Source organism: Saccoglossus kowalevskii, chromosome 20 (assembly GCF_978046115.1).
Source record: "Saccoglossus kowalevskii chromosome 20, keSacKowa6.1, whole genome shotgun sequence".
Taxonomy (NCBI): domain Eukaryota; kingdom Metazoa; phylum Hemichordata; class Enteropneusta; family Harrimaniidae; genus Saccoglossus; species Saccoglossus kowalevskii.
Window position 1 is genome coordinate 9,338,724 of NC_140660.1, and position 27,570 is coordinate 9,366,293.

The 27,570-nt window shown below is 33.3% G+C and overlaps 1 protein-coding gene across 1 annotated transcript in view; it reads right to left on the minus strand.

Moving 5' to 3' along the window:
* Positions 1 to 27,570, minus strand: part of LOC102802324 (uncharacterized) — a 94,888-nt gene continuing 67,318 nt past the window's right edge. The window contains exons 21-36 of the mRNA XM_085494554.1: positions 26,162 to 26,227; positions 21,193 to 21,433; positions 17,744 to 17,807; positions 16,884 to 16,990; positions 16,321 to 16,431; positions 15,726 to 15,775; positions 12,918 to 13,090; positions 12,175 to 12,222; positions 10,974 to 11,293; positions 9,833 to 9,909; positions 7,157 to 7,299; positions 6,388 to 6,556; positions 5,773 to 5,993; positions 5,059 to 5,198; positions 4,369 to 4,596; positions 1 to 3,372 (exon numbers count right to left, since the gene is read on the minus strand). Coding sequence (XP_085350680.1) covers positions 3,197 to 3,372; positions 4,369 to 4,596; positions 5,059 to 5,198; positions 5,773 to 5,993; positions 6,388 to 6,556; positions 7,157 to 7,299; positions 9,833 to 9,909; positions 10,974 to 11,293; positions 12,175 to 12,222; positions 12,918 to 13,090; positions 15,726 to 15,775; positions 16,321 to 16,431; positions 16,884 to 16,990; positions 17,744 to 17,807; positions 21,193 to 21,433; positions 26,162 to 26,227 — 2,334 coding nt within the window. The 3' untranslated portion in view covers positions 1 to 3,196. The remainder of the gene's footprint in view (positions 3,373 to 4,368; positions 4,597 to 5,058; positions 5,199 to 5,772; positions 5,994 to 6,387; positions 6,557 to 7,156; positions 7,300 to 9,832; positions 9,910 to 10,973; positions 11,294 to 12,174; positions 12,223 to 12,917; positions 13,091 to 15,725; positions 15,776 to 16,320; positions 16,432 to 16,883; positions 16,991 to 17,743; positions 17,808 to 21,192; positions 21,434 to 26,161; positions 26,228 to 27,570) is intronic.

The following is a 27,570-nucleotide window of genomic DNA, read 5'->3' on the forward strand; positions in this document are numbered from 1 at the left end:
TTGATAGAAAGGATTTTTATTTATAGAGTGCCATGATATTAAAATTAATTAAAAAAAAAACAATACAAAAAGTTTCACATTACAAAGTTTCAATAATACCATTAAATAACACTCAAAAACAAAAGGTAAATAAATTCCACCACTAGGTGGTGCTGTGACATTGGACGGTCTTAAAAATGATCAAATTTACATTCAAAACTATAGAAATTAAAATCTATTTTCATTCTGTAGGTTTTTGCAGAGGAAATTGGTTATTCAAAATCAAAATTGTTGAAAGCATAATTAATTTTTCCTGGAAGAATTACTCCTAGCTTCTTCTGTCTGTTTCTCCGCGTGGCTCTTCAAAGTGGAGTGACAGACGGATGAAGAATGCGATATCGTGAAAGTATAATTCATGTTAAAAAGAAATCGGCATATTTTGGAAACGCAACTAATAATTTAGCGAGTAAAAAAAATGACAATATTATTATATAAACAATATATACATTACTGTTTCCACCTTTAGTGTATATTTTAACTTTAATAGCATTGTTTGGACGGAATGAACAGAATTTGCTACAATTTACATGATTTGTGCAAAATTTTAGAGAAAACTGCAAAAACAGGTTTAGCGAAAAATTACGAGTGTCACTATTGAGGTCAAAGGTTATCAGAGTAATGATTTTTGTTGAGTTGAGAATATATACAAGGCAGAATTTGATACAATAAAAAAAAAAAAACCTGTCAAAAACAAGCTGCTCTCTGATTGGTCTGACTGTATGGTGTTGGGGCTGGGTAGCCAATCAGACACGGTCTTGTAAGTAGCATATAGATAAGGCAGAATTTTGATACATTAATAAAAACATGTAGAAAAACAAGCAGCTCTATGATTGGTCTGAATGTTAGGTGCCAGTGGTAGGCAGCCAATTATATTGACACACTTTAGTGGTGAGAAGGCTAGAACCATACTACTGTCACTGCCATCACAGGCAACAATAGGAGAACTTGTTTGCATACTGCCTTCAGACTCACCAGAAGGTGAGGTCAAAATTGGTTAGAATTCTCCAGAAATCCAATGCCAAATATATCAATCTTTGCAGTATTCAGTGTCACAACCTTGATTGGTCCCCCCCTGGTTTATCCATAGGACTGCTTCATTTGTACATGTATCTATAGAAACAAACCAACTTTTAGCAAGGGACGAACCAACTAATTAATTGGGGGTTAATGAAAAGCAAGAAAATACTTACTTAAAAAAAAAAAGAAATTGTCACTGTAATTCACACATTTCTTACACAATGAAACAAAAATAAAGCAACTCAAGAAGAGGGAAGAAAAATACTTTGACTTTCGATGATTTGACTTTCGATGGTAATTCCAATACCAGCAAATGCACGCAAATGTTTATATTTCCTTCATTGTTTGGCTTGGATGGCCCAATAGTGATATTCTCTGTTAACACTTATGACAGTCACTAACTTTCTTTAAGATTTAAACTGAATTTACTTGCTAGAAACAAAATTTAATGAGAAAGTGAATATTTTATGGAGGGGAATTAAGACTCCCTAACCCACAGTGAACATTTTTCTGAAGGGCTTTAGACCCCTTAAGTTACCGTCAAAAAAGTGAGAAACTTAAGACCCCCTAAGTCACAATGAATATTTGACTGTAGGGACTTAAGACCTCTTAAGTCATAGTGACTTTCAGTAAATTTTTTTCTCACAATCATCCAGGGATCATCGATGCAAACAATTTCTAGAGGTAAAAAATTATCTGGTTTAACCTTCCCTGGTTTTATTTCAGCACATTCAGATTTTTACAAAAAAGAAATTGAAATGCTGGAAATAAAAATTAAGCATTTTAGGTCAAAAATCTGTGATCTCATTTTAATTAAAGTGTCTGTTCTGGTGAAAACTGAAAAAGTTAACAAAATGTTCGCACATTAATAAAATAAAGTGCTACATACCGTACTCGACCGCGTTAGCGCCCATGCCCTAGCAAGTGCCCACCCCCCACTTTTGCGCAATTTTTATATTTGGGGTCACATTCGGCAAAGCGCCCACCCCTTCAAAATGCAACTAATTTAAAACTTGGTCTTGCGTAACGAATCTTGGTAATCGTTTTTATATGATACAGCGTGGATATCGACCGCTGTGAACATGTTGTGAATGCGTAGAACACGGTAACCGTGCGTAAACTACGCTTCGACAATGACCTGTTAATACAAGTAAAATGCGGTAAATATTTCATGCCATATTCAATTTACCTCTCAAAAATGGCTAGTTACTAGTTTTTTTGGAAAAACCATGTCGTTTATTCGCTGAAATAAATTCCAACAGATCGTACTTCGACATCGATAATTCACTTTTGCATTGCGTTACCGGAAAGTCTTCGGGAATTTCCGAAGAATTGCGTCAGTGCAACACAGCATTCTGATTGGTAAATAACCAACTTGACCCATTAGGTCAAAGGATGCTGCTGCTGCAAAGTGATTTTCATCGAGAGTTTGCGTACGATCCAACACCTTCGTCAGTGGAGATAATATGACAATTTTGACTTCGACTGTGTTCCAACAGACTCAAATGTTTTTAATTTCATAAATTCTGGTGGTATGTAATTAATATTGTAATAAAATGTGCATATTTGTTGTGATCATTTTTGTTTCTTCCTTGTGAAAATCAATGACGACTCAACTAATTTCGTAATTTGATTTTCCCTCAAAGACGTAATCTGTCACTTGATGAATCAAATTTTTCATTTGCACTCTTTTTCGAGGGGGGTGCTCGGGTAAGCGCCCACCCCTAAAAAATCGTGATTTTCTAGGTTGAGGCCCCTGGGCGCTAACACGGTCGAGTACGGTACATAGCTCAAGTTTGAATGTTGTATAAAACAAACCACGTACTTGTCATGTGATCCATTCCAGACATGACACAATATGGCACTTCAACTGCATTGTTAACAGCTTAAAGCGAGAGGATCGTCACCTGCGCTTGTGCGGGAATCGAGTTCCAAGCAACGATGGGAAAATGCAAAGGCTCATGGGAAGATGCTTGTTTGTAAACAACAACACACTATGGCCGTTTGCTGCATATGCAGGTGACAACTCTATGGCTTTAATTTTCACTTCTACGAAATTTGTAAATTTTCAGTAATTCTCGAAATTTTTCTTGTGTGAAATTAAAGCAGTTCACAGTATTTAAGAGAAATTTCTGATGTTTTATGATTCGGCTTCCACCGCTGTAAAACTGTGAGTAGTTGACTGCGATGGTGACCTTGCAACGACCTTTGTGATGTGACCTATTGGTGTATCCGTTGGCAACGGTGTCGGTTCTACGGAAGATCCAGGAGGAGTGTTCGGTGGTGATGCTTGATGTACCGGTGTAATTGGAGTTTCTGATGAGAAAAGACAAAGATGAGAAAATTTATCCATTGACCGTCAAAATTGGTTGCAACATTTTGCATTTTATGTACTTTTTCACATTAATTTGGGACCAAACGGACATAATTCCCCATTGATGACAGGTATTGATTTAAATTTTTGAAAAAAATATGCAGGTTTTATTTTGTGAATGATAACGAAATTGACACTGCATGAAAGGCATAATCACCATTTTGACATCACAGAACAGAACACTAGAGGGCGCAATTTGCAGGAACTGAACTGCACGCAACAAACGTGTTTTCATGTATTTTAACAAAAATTTCTTAATGAGAATAATTTCCAATCATCCACTGATCCTGATCAAAATATTTTTTTTCTTTTCAATTATGATAAATTATTATAAATTATGATAAACGTTATGCGGGTTACTGTAAAATGACTAATTTTCACTGGGTTTAAATTTCACTGATTTACCATTTTAGGCATATTCAGTGAGTTTTAAATTCACGGTTTCGTCATTTAGATAATGTGTTCTATGCTAAATTTTACATATTCACTGGGTTTTAATTTAGCGCATTTTCCAGTCAGCGAAATAAGCAAAATTAAAACCCAGTGAATAATTAACCCCTTTACAGTATTTTTATGAATTGTGACTTTGGTAAATTCAACATTTTATTTAGGTCTTCGTCCTGACACACACTTGAGGTGTTAAATTATGAACATTTCTAGCAACGAATTTTTTAATAACTGTTTATAGTATAATTCATTCTTTGAAGAACAACAATGTCAGCCTCCTTCTCATTTCACAAAAATAAAAAGGCATAATTTTATTCAGAATTTTTCAAAATTTTTGAATCAAGATGTACTTTTTTTGAAAATTCTGACCAAGCCAATTAAATAAAATTTGTAGAAAAAAAAAGTCACAACACCAGCAGAGGAAAGGAGGAAGAATTATGATGTTAAAAATTATTCTGAGTATTCAAATAGTTTTTATTCATTGTACTTACCGATAGGGGAAGGAGCAATGGAGACTGACTTACTCCGTCCGCTGCTAGCACTTGACTTGGCATGGGGACGTCGAAGACCACCCTCTTGTGATGGAACCTTTATCGGAGGCAAGGGCTGTGATTGAGCAAAGCCTTCCATGCTTTTACTCCTCAACCGACTCCCGTGACCCGCACTGCTCGGTTGTAAGTACGGCGTGGATGGCGGTGTCTGCACTTCTGTTACCCCACCTATGCCAAAATAAAATAAGTCATTAACATAACTGGTATCATACATTCGACTCCAAAAACAATAAAATTTGTTGACAAAAATATGCCCCTTTAACCATGGTGACAACAACTTGTAATTGTTTGTTTTCTATACTGCTGTAAAACACTTTATTTTCGCTTGGAATAAATTTTGGATATTTTCGCTGAAGGAGTGATTCAGTGAAAATAAAATCCAGCGAATATACGTTTTTCCTATATCAACTTGTCAAAAATCAGTAAAAATAAATTCCATACAAAACACCCCAAAAAAAATCTCAATCTTGGTGAAAACACAACTACAGAGGGCGCAATGTTACAAAGGAAATGGTGGCTTTGTGATTCGCCTTTCTTCAGCTTTAAATTAATTTAGCAGAAGTGTAGTCAAAAGTTTCCCACAATGTCGTGGTGCACTCCCAGGGAATGACAGCTCACCCTTTGACTTACCTGGTGTTGAGTGTGGTCTTCTAGGTTTGGTGTTAGGAGACGGATTGGCTGATGGTCTGGCGATTGTCATGTACGAGCGGAGATTGGTATTGGAGGCATTTACTAGTCTGTCATCACTGTAGGACGGTTTGATATTAGCACTGAGAAACAAAAAAATTGATAAAACAATAGATTACGCAACAAGAACGCAAGATGTGCCATTCAATGGTAATATTTTTATTCAAAAAAAATAAAAGGTGTACAAGGGGTGTCTGAATTGTAATTATGAGAAACAAATTGGGTGTTGTATGGAAAATTTATATATTTATTTATTATAAACTGATATCAATCCAAACTCAGACCTAGGATTTGTAGCTCAAAGTTTGGTGTAACACTACATGTACAAACATACAAAAGTAAGTCATGGTGTATGTACCAGATGTTGCCCCCAATGGTTTACTGGACTTCCCGGTTACAATTGAAAAATTTGATTTCCTTAAAAAAATGTTTGCAGTTATTAATTTTTATTTTTAAATTGCATTAAAAATCAATTACATTTTTTCTTTCATTTTTTTAAAAGTCTAACAAAACAAAACACAAACTGTTTTATCTGAAGCACACAATGACCAACCACATGAGAGTTTTTTGGTTATAAAAATATAAAATATGATTTACTTCAAAAATATAAAATTCATGCTTATTCAATAATGTACATTCAACAAAACTTTAACTAACCTGATGGTGTTTTGACCAATCAGCATTCGGTTTACATCCAATTCAAGTAGTCTGGGTGTTGTGAGCATGTTAGCTGCAATTTTATTGGATGTTGCTGGATCTACTTGTGATGATGTCATAGCCCACATGGGTTCTGACGACTGTCCTGACATCATCCCCATTCCTTGCATCGGAACTTCTACTTCATCATACTCACCCGGACCATCACCTCCTCCTAGTTGCTGAAAACAGAATAATTAAATGTAAAAAAAAAAAAATTTTATCAAACCAACGATACATGTTGTACTTGTATGTAATGTCCTTTTTGTGATTACGCCCTCTAGTGGCAGGTTCCGACTAACTCAAAATTATTATTTGTGATTTCCCCATGAATATATTATTTAACTTGACCTAAAAGTATGACATCATCAATGACATCACTACTGGATAGTTGAGTTTAACTATAAAATATTAAAACAGGAGTATTTTTTTAAAACTGAAATAGTTAAAACTTAAGCAACAAAAATGCAGAAAGACAAATCAAGGTCATAAGCTCCAAAAAAAACTTTTTTTAAAAATAATTTAACATAATATCATTCTAGTTTGCAGAAATTAAAAAAAAAAACATCTTCATACCCGAGTGGATGGTCTCTGAGTAGACTTGCTAGCATGGATGGACGCTGGTGTTGGTGCTGGTACCGTATTCATAGGTGTGCCCTCACGAAGTGGGGTCATTGTCCTACTAATCATTTTCGGGGGTCTATAATTGTTACTCAGCTTACCTGTATACTTGGAAAGATACCCCCTAGAAATGAAATTGAAAAATTGAAAATTCCGTAAGTCAAATTTTAACTTGCAATGACAACAATCAAACTGTCAATATTGAACGACAGAATATATCAATTCAAAACAGTGGGGATAGCTCTGATTCTTATATTACACTCATTAAATTTCAACAAGGCATTTAGATGTGCCATTTTTTGCTGTTCTTTTAAATTTGTGGAAAAAAATCAGTGAAAACAAACTCCAAACAAAACACCCAAAAAGTCTTTTCAATAAAAATTTAATTTAAATTGAATCTTTCATACGCTAAACAGCCCTTTATGATTACTATAAAACAGTTTATTTTAGCTGGAACTAATTTCTCTAAAATAACTTTTTTGGTATTTTTATGGAAGTAATTTTCACTGATTTTTGATGAGTTGAATGTAACATATAGGAAAAATGTATATTCGCTGGATTTTATTTTCACTGAATAAATCATTTAATGAAAAAGTGAAAATAAAGTATTTTACAGTATATGAGTTCTATTTTTAGAAAGATCTTGTAATTTCGACGAGCGCTCCTGAACGCTGATATCATAGTCAAAAATAATAATTAAAAAAGTGAGGAAAAGACAACTTACTTTCCTTTCCATGAATAAATAGGTTTGATTAGAAATATTCCGGATTCTTCCTCTATCATTGAGAGCGTATCCATAAGTATGTGCGCTAGTCGTAATCTTTCTTCTCCCATTTCATCCATTCTGTCGTTCCATCGCTGTGCTCTCTGGTGAAAACAAAATGGCGGTCAGATTAAGAAAAGACAATATTTATGCAACAAAATTTTTTATCATATTTTCAGGGACATTTAATTTTGTTATTGTTATTTCATTTTCATTTTTTAAATCAACAATACATCTAGCAGTTAGAATAATGGACATTGAAAGGCCTGTGTAAAAAAAGATTGTTTCTTTTCAAGTGTTGCTGTCAAAGGTTCTCAACAAGTTCTTGTACTGTTGTTTTTATTGGTTTTTATATCACAAATTAGATAGCAGGACTACAAATATTACAGCAGATATTGCATGCCACAGTTACAAATATACGTTGTATATGTGAAGATTTTATCAACAAAAAGTTAAATAGACAAATCGAAAATATATATTGCAATACCAATAGACAATTATTTTAATATTTTTCTGTAAGGTTGAGAAAAAAAAATATCTCTGTTTCTCGTTTCCGTGCGCATCATTTTGAAATATGCGCCTCAGACGTTTTTTTTTTTTTCTAAAACATTCCAAAATTCTCAAATTTCCCCATTTTAGCTCAGTATTCAAAACAAGCAGCCTATCGGCTGAGATAGCTCCGCTGTTAGCAATGCACATTTCAATTAAAGAACTGAAGACATCATTAGAAAATGAACAATATGAATAGTATCAAAGCAATCGGACTTACAGTTTTTAACAAGAAGTCGAAAATATAAAATTACAAAAATATTCACCAAAATAAATAAATTAGAGAATTGAAGATATCATCACAAAATGAACAAATCTGAGAGAGGTCCACATGTAGTACCTATATATGTAATATCAAAGCAATCAGACTTACAGTTTTCAACAAGAAGCCGAAAATATCACTTTTTACCAAAAATGGCAAAAATATTCACCAAAATTAGAGAACTGAAGATATCATCACAAAATGAACAAATCTGAGAAAGGTCTACATGTAGTATCTATATATGTAATATCAAAGCAATTGAACTATTGATTTTTAACAAGAAGTCGAAAATATCACTTTTTACCAAAAATGACAAAAATATTCACCAAAATTAGAGAATTGAAGATATCATCACAAAATGAACAAATCTGAGAAAGGTCCACGTGTAGTACCTATATATGTAATATCAAAGCAATCAGACTTGCGTTTTTTAACAATAAGTCGAAAATATCACTTTTTACCAAAAATGACAAAAATATTCACCAAAATTAGAGAACTGAAGATATCATCACAAAATGAACAAATCTGAGAAAGGTCTACATGTAGTATCTATATATGTAATATCAAAGCAATTGAACTATTGATTTTTAACAAGAAGTCGAAAATATCACTTTTTACCAAAAATTACAAAAATATTCACCAAAATTAGAGAATTGCAGATATCATCACAAAATGAACAAATCTGAGAAAGGTCCACGTGTAGTACCTATATATGTAATATCAAAGCAATCAGACTTGCGTTTTTTAACAATAAGTCGAAAATATCACTTTTTACCAAAAATGACAAAAATATTCACCAAAATTAGAGAATTGAAGATATCATCACGAAATGAACAAATCTGAGAGAGGTCCACATGTAGTACCTATATATGTAGTATCAAAGCAATTGGACTTGCGGTTTTTAACAAGAAGTTGAAAATATCACTTTTTACCAAAAATGACAAAAATATTCACCAAAATTAGAGAATTAAAGATATCATTACAAAATGAACAAATCTGAGATAGGTCCACATGTAGTACCTATATATGTAATATCAAAGTAATTGCACTTGCGGTTTTTAACAAGAAGTCGAAAATATCACTTTTTACCAAAAATGACAAAAATATTCACCAAAATTAGAGAATTGAAGATATCAACATGAAATGAACAAACCTAAGAGAGGTCTACCCAAGGTACATATACACCAAGTATCAAAGCATTCAGGCTTGTAGTTTTCAAGAAGAAGTCGAAAAAGTAAAACATTGACACGGATGACGGACGACGACGACGACGGACAATCACTCATATGATAAGCTCCGCTCGACAAAGTCGACAGCGGAGCTAAAAAAAAAATGCCTCGCCACCTCATTTCAAAATTTCCATGAAACGAGAAACAGAGGATTTTTTTTCCCTGCCTTAATTTATGTTTTAATTTTGAGCTATTTGTACATATTATTCCCCATCGTCTGCTGATTTTGATCCATTCTATGACAAAAGTTGACCAATGCTTTTAAAAGGTGAAAGCGCAGTGGTTGTCGCCCAGCGTGTGTTCTAATTTCATGTAAACATACAATGTATTTTACACGCGTTGTATACGTCGCTTTGAGTCCCATATCGAACAGAACGCGGCGCGACGACTCCCGCCCTTTAAATGTGTTGTTGTTCAATTCAGATTACGATAGTTTTCAGTAACAGTGAATAAATTTAAACTGTAATGACCTTCATTTCATAGTAAATACATCTAATGAATTAATAAACTTTGAACTTGGATTCCCATAATTCCATGCTGCAATCCCAGGGATTGAGGAATGTCAGTTTAATATGTTTTACAACTTTTACCACTTACTGTGTTTTGTAATGCCTCCATTTTGTCCAATAAATTAAACACATCGTCATCTAAGTTCTGACTCTGACGTACGCCCTCTGGAAAAAAAAAAAACGGAACAAAAATATTGACGATTACTGATGTTACAAAGTTAAAACAAGCATGATATCTTGGGAATGACATTCCTGGGAAATATGACATACCAGGGCAAGATGTCCATGAGGTATATGGCATCATAGAGTATGCCGTCCGAGGGCCATGATGTTTTGTTTCTAGGACATGGTGTTCCGGGGGTAAGGTGTCATAAAGGAATGACACTCAATTCACATTTCCAATGACTTGTGATTGATGAATTTCTACTGTACCATCAAAATGGCGTAGATTGGATGAAATAAGTTGTTTATCATTTAGAATTTAGAAAATGTCTAAAAAAATAAATATTTTTTATTACTGATTGAAACAATAATGATACACAGTGATATGGTGTTTGTTAATACACCAATATATGCTACAGAAGCACTTTGACGCTAAAGGGCGCCTTTTACAGGAATGATCTGTTGGATACATTAGTGATATATGCTATTATTATACATCTGTCATCGTAACGCCGTAAGTTACAGCATTCAATAATTTTGCGGTATTTTACGGGGTATTTTCATCCTACCATATAAGGAAATGCAACTTCCAATTATGGAATGATTACGTGAGTAAGCGTCCGCTAATAATAAAAACAAACATGGCTGCCACTGCCACCAGTTTGACCGGACTCCACACAAAAATGTTTGCTGATTCTGTTCAAAACTTTTTGGATTTCGGCATTGATTTATCCTTGGAAGGAAAAGATTTTATAATAATAAGGTTATTAGGAATATATCGCAAAGTATGCACTCAGACAGGACGCTGCGCTGAAAAAAATAGCCAAATTTTTTGAGTAAGAACTGAAAATTGAATCAAATTTTGTTAGCTGACTTCAAAATTAGGGTTCATTTCCAGAAATATTAAGGAATATAAGAAAAAAAGTGCAGAAAAATTTGGGCGAAAAAGTTTGGTGGTGAACAATTTCGTTTAATTTCTCTGGTAAGATGAGCAAAAATTAAACACATTATAATATTTATTCACAGAAAGCCCAAATATGTGCAATAGTAATCTCATTTACGCATACCTTCTATTTGTTTCATCTGTACATGGTGCGTATATTTTTTTACGAGATGAACCAATCGCTGTGACGGCAAATCAACGTACTGCTCCATTGCGTCCACTGCATTGTTGTAAACCTCACTCTGTACTTTCTCAGATGCCACGCCTTTCTTAAGAGCACGCTGGTTACGTTCCCAGTCCAATCGTGTGAACATAATGGCCGAATCTTGCTCACGGCTTGGTAAGTTTGAACCATAACGTCCAGAGGTTGCGGCAGCTGCGTTCAATTCACGTTGCAGTTCAGTTATCATATCCTGCATCTCCATCATAACAACAGCATTATGACTAAAAAAAAACAATTAAAAAACATTTCAAACATGGCTATAATTATAATATTATTATACATCTGTCACCATAACGCCATAAGTTACAGCGTGCCGTAATTTTGCGATATTTTACGGGGTATTGTCATCCTATCATATTAGGAAATGTGAATTCCAAATATGGAATGATTATGCGCGTAAGCGTCCTCTAATAATAAAAACAAACATGGCTGCCACCAGGGTTTGACTGGACTCCATACAAAGAAGTTCGCTGATTCTGTTCTAAATTTTTTAGATTTCGGCATTCCCATGATGTATCCATGGTAGGAAAAGATGTATAATAATAAGGTTATTACGAGGATACATCAAAGTATGCACTCAGACAGTACGTTGTCGATCGACCTCCGCTGCGCGTCGGTCAATACTGCCACTGTACTGTCTTCGTGCATACTTTGAGGTATCTTCGTAATAACCTTATATTATTTTTATATTGTGCAAAAAATAACAACTCATGTTTCTGAGCACTGTATAGACAATTTTTGTAAGACCAGGCCAAAAAAATAACTACTGGTAGCTTTGTGGATTCGTAGCATATATACACATGTAACTTTCAAAATTATTTTTATGGAGGGTTTGAAAGATTGCAGGATGACATTTTGGGTTTTCAGGGCATTATTTTTCCACTTCTTTATATCACATCAGTTCTTTCCTAGATTCACTAATTTGCAATCAAATTTCTAGAAATGTGGGTTTCTCTTAGGATTTCGTGATCATCTCACAATTCATGTGATTTCATCAATTCTCGCGAGATCTTCATCTTATATCACACCCCTTGCTTACCCTTATCTCATAAACCCTCGGTTTACAATATGTTAATTAGTGTCAATTACTTCAAACACTTACTTCAACTGTTCTTCGTATTCCTTTTTGTCTCGTTTCTTCTCATCTTTACTGAAATGACAAAATCATAAACACAAGGTGCAACGCTATAAATATAAAATACTTTTCTAAAAAAAAGGTAAATGTATTTACATGAATAATCATAATATGGAATCCTTTACCAACTCCACATAAGAGGGTGCCATTTTCCTAAAAAAAATGACAGAATTTATTTTGAACAAAATATGAAAGGGACTATGTTGTCGGAAGTGGCAACAAATTTTTTTATAAGACAAAAATCGGCTAGTTCCATAACAAATTTAAAAACCAATATTCACAAATAATAACTTTTTTTGTCTGTTCAGTTCAACAAAAAGTTTTTTTGGGAGGAAAAACATAAAGGACTATTTTACAATATTTCAATAGTTGGCAACTTTTACAGGAAGAAAAGAGGCTGAGCAAATACTGTAAAATACTTTATTTTTAGCTGGAATTTATTTTTGCTGAAAAGACTTAGGCTGTTTTGTATGGAATTTATTTTCACTGAGTTTTGATGAGTTGAATGTAAAATATAGAAAAAAAAGATATATTCGGTGGATTTCATTTCCACTGAATCATTTTTTCAGCGAAAATAGCAAAATTAATTTCAAGCAAAAATAAATTATTTTACAGTATATCCAAGAAAATTTTGTAACAGCAAATTATGTTCTGAAAATATAACTCTGACACCAGAGGGCGCAGTGTGGGTGTAGTACATTTCAACTTACAGTTTACTGAGTGCATCTTGTAAATCCCTCACTACAAGTTCTGTCATGGAGGACATGTTGCTTTCTTCCCGATGTACAGACTGCGTATCGGCCGCCATTGTTGGCTGTGAATGCTGTGTTGTCAGCGTCTGATTAGTCATTCCACGTGATCCCAGCGACGACACTCGTGGATCCTGTTTTCGAACACATACAACACGTATTGGATAATTAATCTCTGAGTTATCACTATTCGTATCGTTGTCATTAACAACCGATTCAATATTCTGATTACGCTCCGTGCAGACAGATAACCGCAAACTGGGTTTCTGAATCATTGGTCTCGTCGGCCGATAAAAACTAGACTGACGAGACCAACCAGTTCGGGTCAGTCGCCGGGCAGTTTCAGATAAATTCTTCCTGCCAGGCTGTCTAGCCGGTGCCGTCTTTGCGCGGCCGCCATGAAATGCGCACTTCCGTCCAGAGCACACCAACATAACTGAAGATTTCAAAATTAATAATAGGAAACTTTGTATCTACGTAAGCCTTCCAGTGTTACAGCCGTGTAACCATGTTGTGTTCGTTTTGTCGTCTACATGCCGATTATTCTATGTAGTACATATCTAATAACAACATATATTCCTAAAAGACAGTTAGTTTTTATGACGCCCCATTGCGGCCTTTGAGTATGCATACTATAATAGGTGAGGCCATACAAAACAAATGTATTGTTATGCGAATCATCATGGTGTGAATTTTATGTGGTGATTTTTAGAAATGTCTATGACTTCATTTGATTTGTGACATTTTTATGGAATTATGGAAAAAATATATCATTATATGTTTTGTAATTATCAAAGCAACACAATTTTTTGTAGTTTTGATAGAAATTGAATTTAGGAGCAGTTTTGTGAATTAAAATTATTTCATTATCAAGGCTTGATCTTTGGGGTTGAGAAAGCTCCCTTTTTCAAGGCCAAAATTTGATAAAACTGCCTTGGTGTATATATGTAGAAATAAAATAGGGTATGTTTGTAATTTTTAGAAGGGCATCAAGGCAAACATTTCATGACCTCTAAAGGTCACACATCCTGGTACTTTTGTAGAGATGAAAATAAAAAAAGTTTTCATTTTAATTTATTTTATTGATATTTTATTGATTTCCTAGACTTAACTATCTGTTTTAGCGACTAGAGTAAAATATTAGTGTAAGAAATAGAAATATTTCTGTTAGGAGGACATTAATATGCCACAATTTTGTATGTTTGTGATGATGTCATACCAACGAAAGTACCAGGATGTGTGATCTTTAATGTTCATGAAAATGTTCTAATTTCTTTCTGTGGCAACACTTTGTGGAATTTATTTTGTTATGTTAGCAAAACAGTGTTTCATATTTCCATATTGTCGTTTCATTTTTTGTTTGCGGTCACAGTCATTCTTTGTTTATTTTAGACCAGATGGAAATGATTTTTTCATTATCTAAAGGTCTTGATAAAAATTTTTGAAAAATTGATAAAATTTTATTAAAAGTTTATTTTGTGAAACATAACCAAAAGTTTACTTTGGTGTTTGAAACTATTTCACAACCTGCGTCCACCGCACAAGGACTTGACATCTTGTAAACAACTTAACCCTAATAAAACACAACAAAAGGCTAGAATTTTATCTTCCAAAATGAAACACAAAACATCTTTTGTTGCAATTAATTGTTTCCATTCAGCTACATTTTATTACACTGTCCTTACAATGTAGCTGAAATGACCTTACACCTTCACTGACTGTGACATTAAATGTCACATGATCTATTCCAAGACTTTTGATTGGAGGATAGTTAATTAATATTCAATACCTGAGAAAACCAAGAAGTAACACCTTCATGTAAATTTTCTGTTTGACATTAAACTGCATTTGATGCGAAATATTTTTCAAAACATTTTATTTTATCACTAGACATGTAGGTGTGGGGTAGCCGAGACTGTTATGACAACCACATTGCCATAGCGATTGATGAATATAAAATGTTCTACACTTTTACCGACACAATTATGCATGCTAATATTTTAGGAATATTCATCAGATTATGGTAATAATGCAGAGGTTGAACATCACAGAGGAATCAAAGGTAATAGGCTCCTTTCATGACCCCTAAAGGTCACACATCCTGGTACTTTGTTAGTATGACATCATCACAAATAAAAGATTTTTACACAAGTAACTGAAACAAATACTCAAGTCTTGGAAATTGTGCTGAACAATCGATAAAATAAACTCACTTTTGATTTTTATACCAACGAAAGAACCAGGATGTGTGACCTTTAGAGGTCATGAAAATGAACTACTGTAAATCACTTTAGTTTTGCTTGTAATTAATTTTCACTGAAGGAATGATTCAGTTAAAATAAAATCCAGCAAATATACCTTTTTCCAATATTTTACATCAAACTCATCAAAAATCAGTGAAAATAAATTCCATACAAAACACTCGAAGATTCTATTCAGCGAAAATGAATTCCAGCTAAAATAAAGTCATTTACAGTATTACAACCGTTTGAATGATAGAACTTTTCTGGTCAATATTTTGACAAAATTATTTTTTTTTGTTAATTTGTTTGTTGCTTTTAGGCATAATTTCCCATTTCTGTTGACTACATTCGAGCAACAAATAAATGTGCTCCCAGGGATACCACAGTCAAAGCTACAAGTCAATAGGATTGTTGAGTGTTATGTGGGTTTTTTTTTTCATGATTAGTGCTCAACCCAGAACTATAATAATGCAACAAAACAGATTTTCACACCAACTAAGATTACATAATCCGTTTAAATACTTACGAATTCATTGTTGATAAGGGAAGACAGAATTTCTGATATTTCACGTAAAACTAGAACAAAAAAAAAAACAATCATTTACTACTTCGCAATTAACAGGACAACAATTGAGGGAATCAATAATTAGTAACCATGACAACAGACTAGCGAAAATAAAGCGGTTAACAGTATGGACAATGATGAGTGATTTTCCGTTCACTGTAAGACCTCGCGTAATGCCCGAAGGACGTGGATGAGGCATCTGCCACATAAATCAAATGATTAGTTTTTGAACTTTAATTTCTCTTTCTTATTGTTCAACGTCGAAATATGGCGTTGAGATACCTTTACTTCATCAAGATTGTCCATCATCAAATGTATATAGCACATTAGTAGGTGTGTAAAAACTCAAAACAATATTTTCGCGTTTGTTGAATCTTTGACTAGTTTATACGCTTGATTTCACGGATAAAACGAGATCTTGCGGTGAACAGAAAATGATATATTGAGGGAATCAAAGAGTAACCATGGCAACAACAAAGCAAAATTGAAGTGATTTACAGTATAAATCATGAAAATCTAGAATTAAAAACAGATTAGATTCTCTGATTTGACTCACTTTTATGGACGTCTTGGCTCATCTCAGTGATTTGCAAATGAACCGTTCTGTCTTTATCGAACTCGACGTTGGACGCCGTGTCCTGAAGCTGCTCAGCGTGGGACATCAATTCTACAGCGATAAATGTGACAGAAAATCATAAATCAGTTGGTTGGCATAGAAACACAGTTATAGCCAGATAATGAAAAAAAGTGTCTATTTAAAGCGGGAGGGTCATCACCTGCGCATGCGTGGGAATTGAGTCCCAAGCGACGATAACAACACACAGTAAAAACGCAAAGGCTCATGGGTAGACGCTTGTTTGTAAACAATGACACTCTATGGCCATCTGACGCATGCGCTTGTGATGACTCCCCCCGCTTTAAATATTGACAAGTACTATTGACTCCATAAACACAGATTTTTTTTCTACTTTTTAGTCTACAGTTTATTGTTTACCTTGTTTAAATTTTCAAAAAATTAGAGAAAAAAATATGCTGGATTATTCTGTGACAAAAGGTGACAAAAGTTGACCTTTATGTTACAAAGGTTAAAGTTCAAAGGTTAATTGATACGGTGCATACCTTTTTCTGTGAGTATTTTGACAAGCTCATCTCTGAAGTCCGTCACTGTCTGGTAAGTTTTCAAATACTCCTGAACAACAGGATGGCCAGATATTGAGACAGATCTCCTGAAATTGACAAATAAAAGATATTATTAAAAAGTGTTCAGATTTCAGGTGGGCAAAGCAAATGAACTTTTGACATGAATTCCTATATTTAAGTTTATCTATACTGGTTTCTGGGCAATGGATAACCAAATATGGAAAATGGGTATCAAAATATAGACAAGGGGTACCCAAACATGGACAAGGGGTACCCAAACATAGACAAGGGGTACCCAAACATAGACAAGGGATACTGAAATATGGACTACGGGTATCTATATATGGACAATGGTTGCCCAAATATGGACAATGGTTGCCCAAATATGGACAATGGTTGCCCAAATATGAACAAAGGATGCCCAAATATGGGCAATGATTACTCAAATATGAACAAAGGATGCCCAAATATGGGCAATAGTTGCCCAAATATGAACAAAGAATGCCCAAATATGGGCAATGATTGCTCAAATAAGAACAATAGTTGCTCAACTATTAACAATAGTTGCCCATATATGGACAATGGTTGCCCAAATATGAACAATAGATTCCCAAATATGGGCAATGGTTACCCAAATACAGACAATGATTACTCAAATATTACCAATGACTGCCCATATACAGACACTGGTTGCCCAAATATGGGCAATGGTTACCCTAATACAGACAATGATTACACAAATATTACCAATGACTGCCCATATACAGACATTGGTTGCCCAAATATGGGCAATAGTTGCCCAAATATGGGCATTGGTACAATTAATTAGTTAGACTCACCTGGATGATGCAGCACTGCCAACTGTCATGGGTGATGTTGTGGCATCGATGTGATCAACAGAAGCTGGAAATAAACAACAACAAGTAAACAACCATGGAATCAAACAATGCAACAACAGTATTAACATTTTACAAAGATTTTATGTAGCCAGACTTAAATGCTAGAAGGTTAATAAAAAATACCTTTAAAATACTTTACCCCTTTGAAATATTTTAAAACAATTGGAAATTGTGGAAAAAAAAATATCCGACTCCAAATTATCAGCAAAATAAATTCATAAAAATCAATTACCCACCCTCTCCCACCCCCCCAAAACCAAAAAAAATACATTTTCTGACCCTCTATAATAACATGAGTCTATCTCTAAGGAGTACCTATTTTTAGCCCTGTACTTTTATGGATCATACCATAATTTTTCGGGTAAGTCAACTACACAAATTGATGAGATTATTTCACTGGAAATATACTTTTAACAAACAATAACAATAACAATACATCCACAGTACCACAATCTATAGATAAGAACAGAATGACATCAAAACACTACCATACAAGAGCACCCTCTATGGGTAGAAATGACCAAGAACGCATTATGTACAGTGGTCCCTCTAACAGAACTGAATTTGTATCCTGAGTCAAAATAGAATCCCCCAAAATCAAATTTAGTCTACTGTAAAATGATTAATTTTCACTGGGTTTAAATTTCACTGATTTACAATTTCAGGCATATTCAGTGGGTTTTAAATTCACAGATTTATCATTCAGATAATGTGTTCTATGCTAAATTTTACATATTCACTGGGTTTTATTTTAGAACATTTTCCAGTCAGCGAAATGAGTAAATTAAAACCCAGTGAATAATTAATCCTTTTACAGTATTTATTGACTGCTGGGGAGGTTGGTCAGACAGTGGAAATTGTATATGAATGTGTCAGTGATTTGAGAAACAAACAAAAATGTTGCAAACCCTGATTTTATTTGTTATTTACACTTATATCTGAAAATTACAAATTCTATAACTATAGTGAGATGTTCAAGTTCACTATCAATGTATGATTTTTTGTCAATGACTCACCAGTGAATTAACATAAATAGTTGCATTACAGCAAATACTTGTACATCGGTGGAGAATCATATTGACGTAGAGGGCACACTGATTACATATTACATAATACATAGAAAGTACTACAATTTATAAATAAATTTCGACACCACTTGACAAAACATGAACAACTGTTTCAAACACTAATAAACAAAAGCGCCCTCTATGGGAAGGTAAATTATAAAAAGTGCCCTCTATAGGAAGAAATGACCACCACATACTCATAATAAATACGAGTATACAGTTCTACAATCTATAGACATCACCACAATGTGAAGACAACAGAAAGTGCCCTCTATGGGCAAAAAATTATAAACAGCACCCTCTGTGGGCAATAATGACCACCACATACTCATAACAAATATACAGTACTACAATCTATAGACACAATAGGAAGAGAATAGAAAGTGCCCTCTATGGCCAGAGATTACCGTTACATACCCATAATACCCTTTGATGTTAATTTCACCAGCTCCACGTAGTCACTGTCGCTATTACCCTGGAGACTAGCTGTGTGACTATCGTAACTATTCATATCACTATCGCTAATATCTAAAAACTGACTGAGTGTTGACGTATCGCCGTCACTGAGACTGGGCGTGACGTCACTAGACATGGTGTCACTAAAATAAGTGTGAGTGGAATATACCATTCTGTGTGGAGGGGTGGAAGGTTGATACAGTGGAGGAGTAGCATTATCAGAGGCTGAAAAATATTTAAAAGAAAAGTGAGCAATGTGCTTGGAAAGAAAATGAAAGAATTAAGATGCATATCATGATAACCCTGGTATGGTGTTCTTTGAGTAAATTGACAATTTAGAGGTCTTTATTCAAATTATACGCAAATTATTAAACTAGAGGTCTTTATTCAAATTATACGCAAATTATTAAACTAGAGGTCTTTATTCAAATTATACGCAAATTATTAAACTAGAGGTCTTTATTCAAATTATACGCAAATTATTAAACTAGGTCTTTATTCAAATTATATGCAAATTATTAAACTGGAGGTCTTTATTCAAATTATATGCAAATTATTAAACTAGAGGTCTTTATTCAAATTATATGCAAATTATTAAACTAGAAGTCTTTATTCAAATTATATGCAAATTATTAAACTAGAGGTCTTTATTCAAATTATATGCAAATTATTAAACTGGAGGTCTTTATTCAAATTATATGCAAATTATTAAACTAGAGGTCTTTATTCAAATTATATGCAAATTATTAAACTAGAGGTCTTTATTCAAATTATACGCAAATTATTAAACTAGAGGTCTTTATTCAAATTATATGCAAATTATTAAACTAGAGGTCTTTATTCAAATTATACGCAAATTATTAAACTAGAGGTCTTTATTCAAATTATATGCAAATTATTAAACTAGAGGTCTTTATTCAAATTATACGCAAATTATTAAACTAGAGGTCTTTATTCAAATTATATGCAAATTATTAAACTAGAGGTCTTTATTCAAATTATATGCAAATTATTAAACTAGAGGTCTTTATTCAAATTATACGCAAATTATTAAACTAGAGGTCTTTATTCAAATTATATGCAAATTATAGGTCTTCATTCAGACTTCATTCTACATATATGTTCATTAATAGTAAACTAAAAGCGCTCCTTTCTAATCCTCTGCTAATTTTTAGTAAGCTAAAGGGCTTCATTCTACATAAATGTTAATTGATGGTAACCTAAGGTGTTCCATTTTACTTCTGTTCATTAATAGTAAGCTAAAAGGCTTCATTTTACTGATATGTTAATTGATGGTAAGCTAGAAGGATTCATTCAAACTGGAGCTCTATGGGTGAACATTGGAATAAATTTGCATATAATTTTAATAAAGCCTCCAAGTTCCTGTCGTCATGGGGACTGACAATTTTTATCTATATAAAAACAAAATGTGTTAACATTTAGGAAATATGGCATTACATCACACCAAGGTTTTGAGATAGATCGTCAACAGCAACCCATAAAAGAATGGTGATTATCAAAGATCATTTACATATTATTAGCATGAAATAGAAATATGCAAGCTTATTGGGTGAATATATATTTCAGCCAAACAAGCATTTACATCTCATTATCATAAATCAATGTAGAAAAGTGATTGGTTAAATTAAAGTATGTGCATATCATTAGCATAAATTAGTTACATGAAGTATGAGTGGTGGTAATTATCAATCATTAGCATATCATTAGCATAAATTACAGTTAACATTAGCATAAATCAGGCTGATTGGTGTAGATCCTGCTGTAAATATAACTGAAAGAAATTAGTTCTAAACTTTTAAAAAACATTTTTGTCAATTGCTTTGTCGATTATAAAATTTCACATACCAGGTTCACCATCATCATCAGCGAATGGTACGTCATCGGTTGTTGCTGTCTCAGGACGTGACTTAGCACTTAGCAACGAACCGTGCATTGACGTGGATTTTGATAGTCGTCGTACGGTTCGCCTGTCTTCCATTTGTTGTTTCAGTTTACTGATGAGATCTTTTTGACTTTCAGATTCAGACTGCGGCTGACTTTCCTCACTTGGTATTTCTGATGGCACACCAGTTGCCTTGTCTGTAGCCTGTAAGAACAAAGTACAAAATTAATGAATGAAAGAAAAAAAAAACATTTGTCCTTGACTATATTTTAGCTTTAGCAAAGAAAACAGATTTCAGAATAAGCAGTCACTTAGGGAGTAATATTAGAATTTTTACTTTACTAGGGAGCAATAATGTCACAGAATATATTGTCACTTAGAAGGTAATAATATCAGAATACTTGAGTAGTAATAATGTCACAATATGTAGTTACTTAGGGAGTCACAATGTCAGAATATACAGTCACCTAGGGAGTAATGTTAGATAAAATAAAAATAAAATCCAGCGAATATACCCTTTTTTCTATATTTTACATTAAACTTATCAAAAGTCGGTGAAAATAAATTCCATACAAAACACCTAAAAAGTCTTTTCAGCAAAAATTAAGTTCAACCAAAACAGTATTTCAAAATTGAGGTATTTTACTGTCATCAACAGTCACTTAGGGAGTGACATTGTCAAGTTGTCATTATCGGTAACTTAGAAAGTCAAGTTGTCATTCACATTTACTTAGGGAGCAAAGATGTTATTTACAGTCACTTAGGGAGTGACCTTGTCAAGTTGTCATTATCGGTAACTTAGGAAGTCATACAGTATTCTATTTACAGTAACTTAGAAAGTCAAATTGTCATTCACATTTACTTAGGGAGCAAAGATTTCTTTACAGTCACTTAGGGGGTCAATATTTCAAGTTGTCATTCACATTTACTTAGGGAGCAAAGATTTATTTACAGTCACTTAGGGGGTCAATATTTCAAGCTGTCATTATCGGTAACTTAGAAAGTCATACAGTATTCTATTTACAGTAACTTAGAAAGTCAAGTTGCCATTCAGATTTACTTAGGGAGCAAAGATTTATTTACAGTCACTTAGGGGTCAATATTTCAAGTTGTCATTATCGGTAACTTGGAAAATCATACAGTATTCTAATTACATTAACTTAGAAAGTCAAGTTGTCATTCACATTTACTTAGGGAGCAAAGATTTATTTACAGTCACTTAGGGGGTCAATATTTCAAGTTGTCATTATCAGTAACTTAGAAAGTCATACAGTATTCTATTTACAGTAACTTAGAAAGTCAAGTTGTCATTCACATTTACTTAGGGAGCAAATGTTTATTTACAGTCACTTAGGGGTCAATATTTCAAGTTGTCATCAGTAACTTGGAAAGTCATACAGTATTCTATTTACAGTAACTTAGGGAGTGACATTGTCAAGTTGTCATTATCCGTAACTTAGAAAGTCATACAGTATTCTATTTACAGTAACTTAGAAAGTCAAGTTGTCATTCACATTTACTTAGGGAGCAAAGATTTATTTACAGTCACTTAGGGGGTCAATATTTCAAGTTGTCATTATTGGTAACTTGGAAAGTCATACAGTATTCTATTTACAGTAACTTAGAAAGTCGAGTTGTCATTCACATTTACTCAGGGAGCCAAGCAAGATTCATTTACAGTCACTTAAGGGTCAATATTTCATTTGCATTATTTATAAGAGTAAATTTTTGCCATTTGTTAAAAGTGTACAAAAGTTCCTGCCAGCTTTTGTCAATAGCATTACAATCATTCACTTAGGGAGCATAGTTGCTATTTACAGTCACTTAGGAGGGTCAATACATCATATGCATTATTTATAAAGCAAATGTTTGCCATTTGTTAAAGTGTACAAAAGTTGCCGCCAGCTGTTGTCAATAGCATTACAATCAGTCCCTTAGGGGGACTAGTTGTAACATTTGCAGTAACTTAGGGGGTTAAACTGAAACTAAGTACACATGTCAATCACATTACACTATATTACTTGGCAATAATAATGCAAAGCAAGCAAAAGTTAAACATGCATGTTTTCAATCAGCTACGACATGACATTTATTTAATCCAAGATGGAGGCAAGGTGGTAAAGCTTGAGATATTATGGGATGTTAAAGCTAGAAAACAACAAGAGGTTGCAGTCTGTAAACAGTAGACGCACAAACACACAAAGATATATACAACAGAACATTCTAGTAACATGCTATGATGAAATATACTCAACATTTTAAAATAAAAAATTGGAGTTCACTTTATCAAGATATTTTGTTTACAATGGAGAGAGCATTGTGTGAGTAATGTACACTTCAATTTATTTTAAACAGTCTTGTAGGTAGACTTTCTACAAGTGAGTTGATGCTAAGTACAGTAGCTCAGAAAGTAGAGATTTTAGGGTAGTAACTTAGGGAGTATACTTATGTACAGTAACTTAGGGAATATAGTTGTCTGCAGTTACTTAGGGAGTATAGATGTTAGGTACAGTTACTTAGGGAGTATAATTATATGCAGTAATTTAGGGAGTATAGATGTTCGGTACAGTTACTTAGGGAGTATAATTATATGCAGTAACTTAGGGAGTATAGATGTTAGGTACAGTTACTGAGGGAGTATAGATGTTAGGTACAGTTACTTAGGGAGTATAATTATATGCAGTAACTTAGGGAGTATAGATGGTGGGTACAGTTACTTGGGGAGAATTATTAGCAATTTTCAGTTGACAACAGTAGCATAGAAAGTGGTGTTATATGTTGACAGTAACTTAAAGGAGTAAAATAAGTATTAGATTTAATCATTTAGAAAGAATTTATGATAAATGCACTCAGGTGTTACAAGTTTAGGAACAATCACTTAGGAAGTATAGGAAGCAAACCATAGTCACTTGGGGAGTATAGGTATCAAACCACAGTCACTTAGGGAGTATAGGTATCAAACCATAGTAACTTAGGGAGTATGGGTACCAAACTACACTCACATAGGGAGTTAATTGTCAGAAAATGTACATACTAATTTAATAATCAAATAACCTGATATGAACTCCAATTTTTGAGGTTTACTTAATAAATTACATCAAAATTAATTAATTCAAACAGCACATTAAGACTAATAATCTGACTTGTACCTCATCCACAACAAATGATACAGATTTGGGTTTCTATGGCAACAAACAATGATGGAAGAAACATGCAACAAGTTAGAATGTAGATGAATAGCACCCTCAGGGTCAGCAATGAGAATCATGCAATACATTGTCCTCAGGGAACAGCTGATGAAATGTGACATTTCAGCGCCCTCTATGATCAGTGATAAAACATGCATTACCAGCGCCCTCTATGGGCAATGATTAGAATAAAACATGCAATACACCTTGGTCTTGAAATCTACAACTGATAAAACATGCAGTAGAAGCGCCCTCTAGGGGCTATGATAATTATTGAAACATGCAATAACAAACTGCAGATGAATCAAATGACAAAGACTGGAAATTGAATAGGTACAACTACAGTAAATATCTCGTACAACTATTTTTAGTATGAATTTGAATTTTTTTCAAAGTTTTTAAAATCTTTCAAATAAAAAAAAATGAAATGCAAAATTTTTCCCATTTTATGTATTTTTTGTTTTTTGACCAAATGAGCATAATTTCCCGTTGACAATATGTGCTAATCAAAACAAAAACATACAGGTTTATTTTTAAATTTGTGGAAAGTGACTCTTAACCAAAGTCAACCATTGTCACATTTCAAAAAAATAAATCTGCAGAATCTTTTTCATATTTATTTAAAAGTTTTGATCAAGATATGTAGCAAATATGAAATTCTGTCTAATTAGTCCAAAATTATTAAATAAATCATCAAAAAATACATAGAAATGTTTAAAATGTTCACCAAAACATTTACAGTGGAGAGATATTGACTGCAATTTATGCGAATGATTATAATGAAAAGACATTACCATGCAACATGCAATTCTTAATATTTGTTATAATTATTCAAATTTTATCTCAAAAATATTTAAAGATTTTTTCCCACATTTATTTTGATCTAAAGTAATTTTAAAAAATAAATCCAGATTTTAATTGTATTACAAACAAAGTGAACAAGTAAACCATTTCCTGATTGGTTTATCAGTTTTTGTGTTACACTCAGGCCAATCCTAGGAACTCAAATGAAATTTAATCATGTATAAAGTTATTATGAAATTAATGAGAAAGACAGTTCAGCAAATGTATCGATCACCATGCTGTCTGAGAACACACTTTGTGACATTTTCGTGATCATCTTATTATAAATGATAGTTTTCAAGGTTGTAAACTTAGTGGGATATACAGTAATATCCAAAATTTGACCCATAGATTTGTTGTGCCTAAAAATTATGTAAATCTAACAAAAATAGTCAAATAGAAATTAGAATTCATAGGATATTCAAATTCAAAAGTTTCAAACATAACCATGCAGGCTTTCATAGATGATTAAAGTGGGAGGGTCTTCACCTGCGCACGCGCGAGAATTGCGTCCCAAGTGATGAAAACAACACACGCTAAAAATGCAAAGGCTTATGGGTAGAAGCTTGTTGGTAAACAACAACACGCTATTGCCATCTGACGCATGCGCAGGTGACGACTGCCCCGCTTTAAATACTATAATAGTTTTAAATGCCAATATTTATCAGATCAGTGAGAAAAGCCCCGTGATTGGCTAGGCATAAGCCTAACACAATTAACAAACCAATCAGGAAACATTTTACTAAGTTTTGATAAATAGTGGTGACAATTCCAAGAAATCCAAAAAAATGCGCAATGACAATCTACAGAAATGAACATACTAAGGGACATGAGTTACCATGGTAACTAAAGTTGTGTGAGGTTTTTTTGAATTACAGTTTGTTTGTTTATTATTTCTTACCACAGTCTGGCTAGACGTGGGAGGAACCGGTGATGAGTCAGGTAATAACTGGGTCAGATCACGATACTGTCAGTAGGGAAATAGGTAGGAAAGCATGAAATTTGGTGAGTACAAGTTGAAAAGTCAACAGCCCCTCCAACATTAACCTGTAACCCCCACAGCCTAAATGGTCGCAACCACAAGCATGATGGAGTCTTAGCGAATAAAATGTTTATTTTACTGCTGTTCTAATTTATGATGAAAAAAAATAGTTATGTTGCACAGCGCTGAAAAAAAATGACATACTTTTTTTTTATTTTGAAATTATAATGATGCAATATCTGGTCAAAATACAATGGTGTGTGAAACCAATTGTAAAAAAATCTAAAACACTACAGAGTCATACAACCAATCAGGAAGTGTTTTACAAATTTGAAAATATATATACTTGAAAACCACTTTCTGATTGGTTGTTATTTTTGAGGCCACAATAAAGTTTGTTCTTCATGGTAATGTATGTTCACACGCCATTTGAATTTTAACCGTGCATATTAATTAGACATATGCAAATGAGTATGCATATCATGCGCTAATTACACAGATAAACAAGCTTATAATGCATGTCTGCTTTTCCAGCACTCTGAATCAGTTTCTTTAATTTCTATACATGGCCAGTGAGGGCAGTATTGATTTGGCAGTAGAAAACTCAATTCAGGAAGATATTGATCAGAAGGCCCAATCGAGAAAGCAGGCGGCTAAAATTGAATTCATTTACACACAGTATTAGGAAAAGTAGGATAGTTGGGTCATTTAGAGGTCACACTGCTCGTTTATAATGTTTTGTGTGTTCTTCTTTCATCACAATCCTCAAGTTTTACACTAAAAGTCAAAAATCAACTTTGATAATAATTCACACATCAAATCGTGCGACACAACTTATTTTTTTGGATGTCCAAAACTTGCATTAAAAGAACCGCTTATCTGCATAGCATAAAAACTGCAAAAAGTTACATGACTAAGCCAGAATTGTTTGAAATTTTTGTAAAATATTCCGACCCAGAAACGTTACATTTTCCAGTGTTTTGATGATTGCTGTATGGGAATAGAAATAATAGAATATTTTACATAAGGTTATTGCACTTTACATTTCGCAATAATATAGCTGCATTATAACTTTACATACAACATTTTCATCACTAAAAATATTCTTATTTTGATAATTTTCTCTTCTTATTATTTTTATTTTTTTTTCATAAAAATCATTATTTCTGTCGATGTTCAAAATTTGTCATTTTTTTCTTTGACCTAAAAAAATTCAGAATAATCTGTGAAACAAAATACAGGACTGTCAGAATTTTACTGAAAAAAAAAATTCAGCTTTTATGAAGAATCTTTAAATTTAATGACAATTTCAGAATAAAAGTAAAAAT